Source organism: Helianthus annuus, chromosome 7, assembly GCF_002127325.2.
Source record: "Helianthus annuus cultivar XRQ/B chromosome 7, HanXRQr2.0-SUNRISE, whole genome shotgun sequence".
NCBI lineage: Eukaryota > Viridiplantae > Streptophyta > Magnoliopsida > Asterales > Asteraceae > Helianthus > Helianthus annuus.
In genome coordinates, this window is record NC_035439.2 from 101,712,654 (window position 1) to 101,724,986 (window position 12,333).

Here is a 12,333-nt window from a genome sequence, read left to right on the forward strand (position 1 = left end):
CACGTACTTTTTATTACCTATTGACGATGTAGCATGAAAATCACATAGATCGCTATCTATTAATTCTAATATATTTCTTTTCCTATTAATATGTTGCATGAAAGGTTTTTTAGTTATTTTATTCACCTTGCAAATATGACATTTGTCATTGTTTATGTTTATAGCCAGAATTAAGCTCATTTTAGACATTTCCTTAATTCTTTTATCATGCACATGTCCTAGTCTAGCATGCCATAATTCTGAATCAGTCAGTTTGTTACTGTTACAAATGGAAGCTATGCAATTAACATTACTAGTAGATGCAAAACAAACAGATTCATTCACAAAAGACACATCAACATTTAACGGAAAATTGCCATCACAAAGATAAACAAAACCTACAAAAGCACAATGTCTTGACAAGATATACTTGTCACTTTCCAACACTTGTTTATAACCACAGTCATTCAACACAACACCACTTAATAGATTCTTTCGAATTTCGAGCGCTTACAAAACATTGTGCATAAGTAAAGATTTTCTAGAAGTAAAAACAAGCTGCACGGTTCCTATTCCTTTGATTGGTTCAATTGCAACATTCCCCATGTTGATGATAGATCTATCTTCAATTGGTTGAATGTCTTTAAACCAACGAAGATCCTTGCATACATGGCTTGTTGCACCTGAGTCAACCACCAAGCAATACCATCATCCGGCACATAAAATACAACAGAAATTAGTGATACATAATTCTCAATCGAATGGTTAATTGGTACTAAATTCTGACCTTGCTTCCCTGGGTCCTTGGAGCCACTTGGACCGGCATCATACTTGTTCTTTGGACCATTCTTGTTATTCTTTACCACTTTACAATCCCTTTTAAAGTGACCAACCTTACCACACTTCGAGCAAGGGTAATTCAGCTTCTTGTTTGGACCGACCCGAATTATTGTTCCCTTGAAACTTATTGTTTCCCTTGGATGACTCACCCGTCTCAACCATATTCCTAGAAGACGATCCAGCCTGTTTCTTGTCATCATTGACAAGCACTTTTTCTTGTGCTCTTAAAGCCTTTCAATTCTAAAGTGGCTACCAAGTTCAACCAAACATAACTCTTCTTTATGATGTTTCAGATTATGTTTGAAATCTCTCTAGAAAGGAGGTAACTTATCAATGATGCTTGAAACCGAGATGGATTCATTCATCTTCATGTCATGTTGGGCAGACTGCCCGTTCGCAACATTTCATTATACTGTTCCATGACAGGCCTCAAATCAATCATCTTGTAATTGTTGAAATTACTCATAAGAAACTTCTTACAAGAAGAATCTTCAGCCATGTACTTGGCTTCCAAAGTGTCCCACAGTAATTTTGCAGTTTCTACATTCTTATAAACATCAAATAGGGAATCAGACATACCATTTACGATGTGGCCAAGACAGATATAATTGTCATTTTCCCACTTTGACCGCTTTCTGATTTTTTTTTCAGATTGCGATCCTCCAGTATCTTCGGTTTGAGAGTGGTCAACACGTACACCACATTTAGGTTCGTAAGAAAAAGTGCATCTTCTTCTGCCATCCACGGAAATCATGCCCTTCAAATTTCTCCAGTTTGTCAAACTTGTTAGTCATATCCTTCTCTGATTGCCCGCTCGTCATCTTCACAGAAATTAATTTGATCTTTGTTGGGAAAAAAATAGTAAACAACAGATTATCTGAGAAACGTGTGAACGCTTTCACATTAAACTATTTAAGTGGTTCTTCCAATAATTCAATCGGATACAACTCAGGATTTCTCGAACAAGAACTAGTATGTGTGTATATGAGAATTTATAATGAACACGAAGACTGCGACCAAAAAGGGATTTCGAATTTGGGGATTTGTCACTGGTAACTGTCTCTTGGAAGTTATAATTTTAAAAATCAAAATGCCCCCAAAATGACATAATTTTCCATTTCGAAATTATGTCCTAATTTCTGGAAAATTAATCTTTAAGCCATATTTAATAAAGCAATTTAATAGAAATAAAATTTTCCAAGCTAGCCCCCCAGCCAGAGGCTCTGCCCCTTGGACCCTGCTTCCAGGGGTGCTGCCCTCGGACCCCTTATGAGGCTCCGTCTGAACACTTTGAATTATAATAACTCAAACAAGCATGTATTCGTGCACCTCCTAACTTAGTTGATGTAGATTACAATTTACTTTAGTTACTAACTTAATCCCAATTATACTAAAATATATAACAAACTTTAATGGAAGGAAGATGATGGAAAAAAAAACTTTTTGTCACAGTAGTAGATGATAAAAAGAATATCATCATTGTGCATCAGAGAATGTGATTCAACTACAAAAAATGAGAGGGATTATTCATCACACTATTTTTAAATGTATATCTGCATGCAAGTCATCAAAAGTTATATTGCAAGCTCCTGTTGAAACTATAAATCTTAAATAATGTGACTAGGTAAAACATAAATAAGCAAGTTATTGATGGTAAGAAAACCTTAACAGTTCAGAAAAAAAATGGTTTAGAATCAGCCTAATAATATAGAATCAGCCTAATAATATAGCCTAAGATTTCTCTCACAAGGGGGTATAATCAGGAGAGGAGGGGGTGTGTTTAGAATCAGCCTAAGATGGTCAGTGCAAAATTTCTGTGCATAGAAGTTGAAAATATTGGAAAACAAAACTACTGCAAAATTCAAGTTCCAAAATCTATAATTAAAGGTTTGAAGCCGTCTACAAAAACTCTTAAAATAATTTAGATATTGGGCGAAATAAAAAATTGGCCCAAAATTATGGTAAGCAAATAAATTAAAGAATAAGACTTTGATGATGGAACAAAACCTTGAATTTGAGAACTCAACATTATCTTGTGATGGTTTTTTTCACTGTACCACAAACATTTTTATGTATAAATTAATGCATATAATAAATATATAGAGGAAGGTTCAAATGAAAACCACTAGTTATTGTGAAAACTCGAAAACTAATTAAAAAAAGCCAAAAAAACATACAATTTTTTTTTGCAAACCAAATTTTGCAGGTTTTTTTATATAAAAAAAAAATATTTTTTGTGTAGTGCACATGTGTAATACTACACATGTGTATGTGTACTACACATGTGTATTATTACACATGTGCACTACACAAATTTTTTTTTTTTTTTTTGAAAAAAAGTTTTTTTATATATATAAAAACCGGCGATTTTTATTAAAAAAATTGAAAAAAAAAATTTTTTTTTGTGTTTTTTAGGCTTTTTTTAGTTAGTTTTCGAGTTTTCACAATAAAAGTGGTTTTCATTTGAACCATCCCCTAAATATATAATTAGCTATATATATAAAAGCTTGTAAAAACCTTCCGGTCCCTATAAAAATTTGAGCCTCGAGCGACGACATGGGTTGGCCGGCCAAGAGCCGGCCTTGGTTTGAAAGCAAAGACGATTTACATTTGTTTGTCTTTTATGTGTCGTGGTTCTCCCTCTAGCTATAGATTTCATAGAGATTTGTTAACTGCTATACATAACTCATAAATTGCAACAAAAAAAATAATGGTTTTCTTTATTCTCGATCAATCGAATTGCGTTTTCTTGTTGGTTTCCGTTAGTAATTTGAGTTGGAACCTCTTGTAATGTACTCTTATTGTTGATAGCGCCTTCCTTGAGCTTTATTAAAAAGTGTAGCCATTCCAAAAGAAAAAGCAAAGAAGAAACATTTTGTGCTTTTTTCATATGACTTTATGAAGAAAAAAATTCTAAAATTTTGTGTTGTCATTATCATAAGATACAAAGAGGATATTACAATTGAATCGTTCCTAATGGCTTTCAAGGAAATTGTTTATTCCTATCAAAAATGTTGTTCTAACTCCGGAGATAGATTCGGACAAAATTAACAAGTTTTGCGGCTCCTTTTTGTCCTTACGATTGGGATAAATGGGTCCCAAAGAAGGTTAATATCTTCGGTTGGTGCGGAATTCAAAATCGTTAGCAACAATGGGTGGATTAAAGAGACGGGGCATGCTACAAGGTTCGGCGATGTGTAAACTTTGCGGGGAAAAAGAGGAGGATGCAGATCATCTATTCACGGCTTCCTATGTGGCATCGGTACTTCTATGGCATAAAGTGCGCATGTGGTGTAAAATCCAACAAATCTACGCTTTTACTATGAAGGATTTATTAGAAGTCTACAAACAAGCTACGATCGAAATGCGGAAAAGAAAGTTTATACAAACCATAATATTGTGAACATGTTGGAGTTTATGGAAAGCGAGGAATGAACTCATATTCAGCGGGAAGCAAATTAATATAGATATAATAGTTGGCGAGATGCAGGCTACAACGTCTTTATGGATAAATTCATGGCGAAAAGGGAGAGCTTGGACTGGAACGAATGGATGAGATTTGAAATGTCTTAACACATAGTTTGTATTATGTTTTTTTTTCTTGTTAAGTCTGTGTTTATGTTTGGTGAAAAACTTTTAATCAAGTGGTTGGCAAGTAGCTTACTATCCTTTGTAACTTTTGGTATTTGGTGAGGTATAAAATTGCAGTTTGCCGTTAAAAAAAAAAAAAAAAAAAAAAAAAAAAAAAAAAAAAACCTCAGGAGATAGATTCATGCAAAATAGTCTTCGGCCTGTTAACGTTCTGGTTTGCAATCCAAAGGTGTGGATACTAGTTTAGTAGGTGTTACTTTTTGTTACTACTTTATTCAGCAAAAGCGTTTATTACATTTTTCGTCTATAATGCTACTTCGGATGTTTGGTATTTATTCTGGAATCTCTTTTGCTGGATTTTCTTCTAACTAGTACTCTTGATCAATTATTGATCCAAGGTTGTGGTTACGTTGGGTTGATATGATATATCTAGCTATAGCTCCAGTGGCTATATAGTCGCTATGTGATTTGGGTGTTCTCTAATGGCATCTCATCCCTGTTTTGGTCTCATAAACAGGTGAATAAAGTTCAATGAATGTCACCAACATATCCGATGTTTGCTTGCGAATTGCGAGTTAGTTTGAAAGCATCTTGTACTCGGTTTGCTAGTACTATTTCAGTATAGTATTTTGTTCATTGATGTTATAAAAAAAAATAGAACAAAAGTGTGTTAGTTATTCAACATATATAATAAATAAAATGGTAAAATTATTTAAATAAAGTTGATAAAAAATATAATTAATAGGACGTTCACTGTTCCATCTTTATGTCTTCTTTGCCATCTATAAGTAGTTGTGAATACAATACCATCATCTCATTCAAGAAAACACATACGGTTAGCCACCAAACAGATCAGAAGTCTTTCACCAAGGTAATCTAATCTCCTTTCTTTGTTTTCCTTTTGTGTCTAACTTTTACTATTTTGATAAAAGGATCATTCTGGACCTCTGTGATGAAAATTCTTAAAAATAATATCAAATCATGCTTTTTTATAACGCATAAAACACAACTAATCCTACTTCTAGATTAAACGAGATAGAATAGTTTTATGTTTAACTGGTTTGTTTTCGGACCAAGATCTAAAATTTTCTCAAAAGAAAATCTCATCTTTTGGTTCCAGTTTAGTCTACTAAAGACTGATTTTATTAGTTAATGCTTCTTCTTGTGCTTTGTTTCTAAAATACTTTATAGTTTTCCTACCATTTCTGCTAAAACTCAAGGTCTTAAGCTATCTGGCTACTGAATTTGTAAACTATATATGCATACTCTTTTGTAAAAAGAATGATCATGTTATTCACACACCCCAAATCTTATTCATACACCCTTTTCCACTTGCGTGTAGTCATCGTATTCTGCGTTCTTATTTGCGTGTATATTCTATGGATAATAAGTCAAAGAAACTAGTAGGCTAGAAAAAGATTTTCTTACGAACTATGCTTCAAATTGAAGAGAGAGGTACTGAGTAGACTGTATACATTGTACTGTACTACTTCCTCAGTCTTTCTGCATTTGACATTTAATTTTGCTTTCATGGTCTTTAGTTACCTAGAAGTCCTAACTACTGACAATTTTATTTTACCATAAATTCAATGGCCTGAAACATAGTTACCGGATCATAAAAGGCTTAGAACCCAATGATGGCAATTATTTGTCAGTACACTAATTTTTATAACATTCTAAGAATGTTGTAGTGGAATTGTCAAATATATATATTTTTCAATGCTTGGACTTTGTAATAGAATTGGGATGGCAAAGGAACCCAAACTAGACGGGTAGACCCGATGGACAGTGATGGATCTAAAAAATCTTTATAGAGGTAACATTTTAAAAAAAAGGGGCAACGAAATCAAAAAAACGTCAAAAAAATGTCAAATTTTTCCAAAATTTACACTATTGCCGGAGCGCTAAGGGGTAGCGGAGGCTACCCCTTATCATAAGGTAGATCCGCCCCTGCCGATGGATAAACCCGGAACATTTGAGTCTGGTAATTGGGCATGTATTTAGATATGAGACCCAATATCGGAATTAGTAATAAATGTACTTAAAAATCCCAATGGGCGGTTACCGAATATATACATGATAGACATTGTGCCAGGGATAGCACACGGTCTTACAATTAGCAATGAGTACTTATACTCATCCCATTGCCATCCACAAATAGAATTCAGAAATGAAACCTGTATAACTTGATTTCAAAAAGGTTTAACACATTTTGATTTTCAATATTCCTATGTCTGAAACCTGTATAAGGTTTTGTTTTGGCTTATTATAGAGCACACATAAAATGTATTGGGAAATTATAGAGCACACAAAAAAATGTATTGTGATATTTGAACTTAGATGTTTGGGCAATTTTTGTTGAATCATTTTCTCAGATGGTTGTGACAGCAAGCATTCATTTCACACAAAAAATGGCTAATTAAAAGGGCTATATTAATCGATTCGGAACCCAGATCTTCTGACTAGAGATGAGTTTTTGGCTATGTTGCAGGCAAATAATAACTTCCCTATGCCTTTTTAATTGATCGAACAAAGCAACACATACATGTAATGGATCTTCCATACGCGGCATGGTTACCTGAGCTAGTAAGAATAGCTACATCTTTATTTAGGATTAACATTGGTTGTTATTACTGACTGTTTTTCTTAATTGTTTGATAATTTAACTTTATCTTGCTAATGATAGGATATGGTTGATGCTCGTGAATTCATGAACCAAATTCAACAAACATGTCCTTATAGTGAGTTTGTGGATTCATTTTCTTCACAAAGTTTCCAAGGTTACCAGAATTTGGTCAGGAGAGACCAATCCATTAATGCAACCACCATTAGAGGAGATTTGAACAAACAAGAAGGCTATAAGGCTACTACAACCAACACTTTTATGGGTGGATCCACACCCAGCACTTTCACTATATCCTTTGGAGACTTAACCTCAACAACAGCTGTTAACAAAAATCAATTCTATGGAGGATTCAAACGTAAAGAGGAGATGAATCTCAATGAACTTCTTGGATCCATAGAGTTCCCAAAAAGAGTTTCCAGCACAAGAAGAAACCATAGGCAAGCCCAAGAGCATATATTGGCTGAAAGGAAGAGAAGGGAGAAGCTCACTCAGCGCTTCGTTTCTTTGTCTACTCTCCTACCTGAAATTAAAAAGGTACTTGATAACAAGCTATCATACTTTCTTTTTTCAGCTAATAACATGTTAAGCTTTACTTAATATAAATGTCATTAGATATTTTAACTACCAAGGAGATTTAAGCCTAGTGGTATCAAGATATGTAGTAATGGTGTTCCTACTCATGTAGTTTAGAAGTAAGCTTAATGGGTGTGTGAGTTAGTCGTTCTAAAAAAGGTACCTATTGCAATCCAACTTCTGGTAGTTCAAATACTTATGTTCTTCATTGCCATTAGCGACTTGCTAATCCAATAAGGATTTCTGAAAAAAGAATGTTAGTAGGTCTTGAAAGTCTTGTCAGCCACCTTCGGACACATACTTATAACTCTTAGACAAGAATGTGTCTAAAGGTGGCTGGCAATCCGGAGATCTAACAATCTCTCTCTTCCATCTCACCTCTCACTCCTCCATCTAGGATGTGGATGCTAAAAAGTGCAAGCATTGGTGACACTTATAATTTTCAATAAACTAGGACTTTATGTTTACACTTTAAATTGATCATATTAGTTGAACTCTTTAATGATTTTTTATTGTAGATGGACAAGGCTACGGTGCTTGAAGATGCGAGTAAATACATTAAACACCTTCAAAACCGAGTGAAGGAACTCGAAGAAACATCAATTAGCGGGAAAAATATCAATCAAGAATTATCAACTGCTTCCATTAGGAAATCCGAGTATCGTTGTAGTAATGAACTATATGCATCCTCTTTTGATGACCAAAACTCCTTACCTTGTAATGCCACAAATAATCCGGGGATTAAAGTAAGAATTTTAGGAAGCAACGTACTAGTTAGAATTTACTGCCAAAGAAATCCGCCGCTTGCATTGAAAGCACTCAATGAAATGGAGAGACTTCATTTCACCGTCATCTGTAATACCGTTCTTCCAATATCTGGCACTGCTGCTCTGATAACCATTACTGCTCAGGTATGTGAGTGAGTTGATAGTTATTCACTATATCATAAGTTGATTAGAGGATATGCTTTATGATCATGAACATGTACTTTAGATAATTGCTTTCTTGGGTCATTATTTTTTGGCTAAAAGTTCGGGCTATTTTTTCATTTATTTTGTGTAGATGAGTGAAGAATATGTCATGACAGCCAAGGATCTTGTCAAATGCTTGCAATTATGTCTTTCAAATTCTCGATGACATGGAGTTTTGATCTGAAGATTTAATATTGGAGTAGTACAAGTACCTAACCTCCTTTCTCTATTTTGTACGTTGCCTTAGAAAATAACGTGGTTTCAAAACAATATGTTATAATTCTGAGGTAGATATTTCTTCAACGGTGGGCAGAAGAGTACTTTTGTGATGTTTCGGTATCTTTTGCCATTCTTATATTTTTAGTAGTTGAACAAATGATCAAAACGTTGTACGCGATGGTATATGTATAAAAGGTTGTGTGATTTTCGGACGACTATATATTAGTTATTTGTTTGTTTTAGATTTTGGTCGATCTCTGGGTATCATGTTGTAACTTAGCCGACAATAAATATCGAATTTTTGTTTGGATTTTTCAGGTTTTGTCCGTAAATTGGTGACACTCACTTTAATTTTGTGGGATCGGTTAGTAATCTATCGGTACTTTTCCATCGGTGACACTCACTTTAATTTCTAGTAGTGAAACGATAAGATTTAAATGGTTTAAATTCGGTAATAGTAAAAGATGGCCCATTCTATACACACCCCCTCCTTCCTGATTACATCCCCCCTTGTGAGAGGAAAACTGTCGATCCCACGCAGGCCTCACCTGTAAGTATGTGAGAGGAGGGGGGTGAAAAAAAGTAAATAGGGAGGTGTAGAAAGTAGCACCCTAAAAGATGCTTACATTGTCACAGTTCTCCGTTATTAGGAATAGTTTATTAGCCAAGATTGTCACATCTAGCCGGTAACTACAAATGTACTTTAAAAGAATAAAATAAATATTAATTATGTACTCCCTTAGGTATATCAACACCAGGTTATGTTATTTTATAGCTAGCTGGAAAACTACGAAGGTACTCATGTATATCTAATTCATAAAACTCAAAAATTAATTTATATCTTTGTATCATAAGATTAAGTTGATCAGCATGGTCACTACTAGATTTAAATATGCATACATATTAAATCAAGTAATCAACTATCTAATAACCCAAAACAAAGCGGCATAGTCACTATATCTCTGCATTATGGGTTATAAATTAACCTAAGTATCCCATATAAAAAAAAACTTGTTAGATATTTTAGTGTATTGGGGGTTTGACTTGGTGATCAAAGCGAATAATAATACACATCAAGCAAGTTAGGAGGTGTGGGAGTGCACGCTTGTTTGAGTTATTATAATTCGACGTGTACGGGCTGGCTGGGGTCCAAGGGGCAGAGCCCCTGGCTGGAAAAATTTTATCTTTATTAAATTGGCTTAATGAAACTGCATCAGAAAATATTATTTTCTGGAATTTGACACATTTTCGAAATGTAAAATACAATGGCAGTTTTTGGTAGTTTTGTCTGAAATTAGAGGTAACTGCCAGGCAGTTACAACCCCAAAAAACGAAATTCGTAGACAGTTTTTTGATCACATTCTTCTTCCTGGTTCGAAAATTCACACACACTAACGTACCCTGATTCAATTTCTTATAAAATCAGAGTTGTATCCGATTGAATTTTTCGGGTGAACCACCGAAATAATTTGATCTGAGAGTGATTACACACCTCTCTGATTATCCGGCAAACTGAAATTCCCCAACAAAGATTAAATTATTTTCTGTGAAGATGGCAAGCGGATCGATGAAGGATATGACAAGCAAGTTTGACAAACTGGAGAAGTACGAAGGGCAGGACTTCCGAAGATGGCAGAAGAAGATGCATTTTCTTTTGACTACGTTGAAGGTTGTGTACGTGTTGACTACTCCAATCCCGGAGATACTGGAGGAGGGTAATTTGGAGCAAATCAGGAAGAGGTCGAAGTGGGAGAACGACAATTATATATGTCTTGGCCATATTCTAAACGGTATGTCTGATCCCTTATTTGATGTTTATCAAAATGTTGAAACTACAAAGTTACTGTGGGACACGTTGGAAGCCAAATATATGGCAGAAGATTCTTCTAGTAAAAAGTTTCTTGTTAGTAATTTCAATAATTACAGAATGATTGATGAAAGGCCTGTGATGGAACAGTACAATGAACTGTTACGAATTCTGGGGCAGGTTGCCCAACATGATATGAAGATGGATGAATCCATCTCTATTTCGAGTATCATTGACAAGTTACCTCCTTCCTGGAAAGATTTCAAACATAATTTGAAACATCATGTGACACTCTAGGTTTTTCCCGAAATACCTTGTAATAGCCTTATGTGTATACGTTATTAAATGAAAAGTTGCGTGTTATCTTGATGATACTATTTGATCTTTGTGCTAAGTATGTTGTATGATAAATATATATTAGATATATGTGTGTCTTACAAGTGGGCTGAGACCCCACGGATCCGACTCGAGACCACTCCTGGCCTCGAGTAAACACTAGTTAGCGGGCCGGTTGGGCCAAGCAATCGAGAAACCCATTCGGGAGCCCTCAACCCACTCGAGATGGGTATAAAACCCATGAGGGTGACCAACCTTTACCACTTTTGCAAACACTCTCCCTCACTCACTCCTTCTTCCTCACTAAACCCTAAAACCCTAGCAAACCAAGATCACTTCCTCACCCTCTCATCTCTCTCGGATCCAACCGTAGCATCAAGGCTCTCGGATTCTAGCTCGAGATCATCATTTGGAGTTTGGTTCATCAATCCCTCGTACTCCTACTTCTAACCGGTTAGCATGAATATCTTCATAGTTGTTTTGCTTGTTTGTCTTGTTACTAAAATGCTTGGTAGTGCTTGATTGTCGATGTTTGTTAGACTAGGACATGTACATTATAAAAGAGTTAAAGATATGTCTAAAATGAGCTTAATTCCGCCTATTAACATAAACAATGATAAATGCCATGTTTGCAAGTTGAATAAGATAACCAAAAAGCCTTTCATGCAACATGTTCATAGAGAAACTAAAGTGTTAGATTTGATACATAGTGATCTATGTGATTTTCATGCTACACCATCTCTAGGTAATAAAAAATATGTAGTAACATTTAAAGATGATGCTACTAGATTTTGTTACGTTTATTTGTTGCATGCTAAGGATGAAGCTCTTGAAAAGTTTAAGATTTATAAACAAGAAGTAGATCTTCATCGGAGTGGGTTGATCAAAACCCTACATACGGACAGAGGTGGTGAGTATTTTGATCCGGTGTATTTCCAATCTACTGGAATAATACACCATACCACAGCTCCTTACACACCGAAACAAAATGGTGTGGCGGAAAGGAAAAATAGGACTTTAAAGGAAATGGTCAATATCATGTTGTCCTACTCGGGCCTAAGTGTGGGCTTTTGGGGTGAGGCTATGTTGACAGCCTGCTATTTGCTAAATAGGGTTCCAAATAAAAGGAACAAGACCACCCCTTTTGAGCTTTGGTATAAAAAACCACCTGAGCTGCATAAGCTGAGAGTTTGGGTTGTAGAGCCGTGGTGAGGCTCACTGATCCTAAGATAAGGAACATAGGGAAAGAGGTATAGACTGCATTTTCATTGGGTATGCGGAGCATTCATTTGCTCACAGGTTCTATGTTATAGAACCAAATGACTACGTGTCAGTGCGTATAGTAATTGAGGCAAGAACTGCAGAGTATGATGAGAATAGATTCTCTTCAA

At 35.1% G+C, this 12,333-nt stretch overlaps 2 protein-coding genes across 2 annotated transcripts; both read left to right on the top strand.

Annotated features, from left to right (window-relative positions):
- The first annotated feature begins 5,204 nt into the window (after positions 1-5,204).
- On the top strand, positions 5,205-9,017 carry LOC110869044 (transcription factor bHLH18). The gene is made up of 5 exons (XM_022118342.2): positions 5,205-5,281; positions 6,902-6,996; positions 7,097-7,570; positions 8,128-8,520; positions 8,672-9,017. The coding sequence occupies exons 2-5, from the start codon at positions 6,961-6,963 to the stop codon at positions 8,744-8,746; spliced, it is 978 nt and encodes a 325-aa protein (XP_021974034.1). The 5' UTR covers positions 5,205-5,281; positions 6,902-6,960; the 3' UTR covers positions 8,747-9,017.
- A 1,334-nt stretch (positions 9,018-10,351) lies between these two features.
- LOC110867112 lies at positions 10,352-10,903 on the top strand. The gene has a single exon (XM_022116248.1). The coding sequence runs from the start codon at positions 10,352-10,354 to the stop codon at positions 10,901-10,903; it is 552 nt and encodes a 183-aa protein (XP_021971940.1).
- The last annotated feature ends 1,430 nt before the right edge of the window (positions 10,904-12,333 follow it).

Bases quoted from the DNA above. Each gene is read 5' to 3' on its own strand.
- LOC110869044 (XM_022118342.2), top strand. From the start codon at position 6,961: ATGGATCTTCCATACGCGGCATGGTTACCTGAGCTA. The intron at 6,997-7,096 runs GTAAGAATAGCT...TGCTAATGATAG, and splicing joins CGGCATGGTTACCTGAGCTA to GATATGGTTGATGCTCGTGA. The intron at 7,571-8,127 runs GTACTTGATAAC...TTTTTATTGTAG, and splicing joins TCCTACCTGAAATTAAAAAG to ATGGACAAGGCTACGGTGCT.
- LOC110867112 (XM_022116248.1), top strand. From the start codon at position 10,352: ATGGCAAGCGGATCGATGAAGGATATGACAAGCAAGTTTGACAAACTG.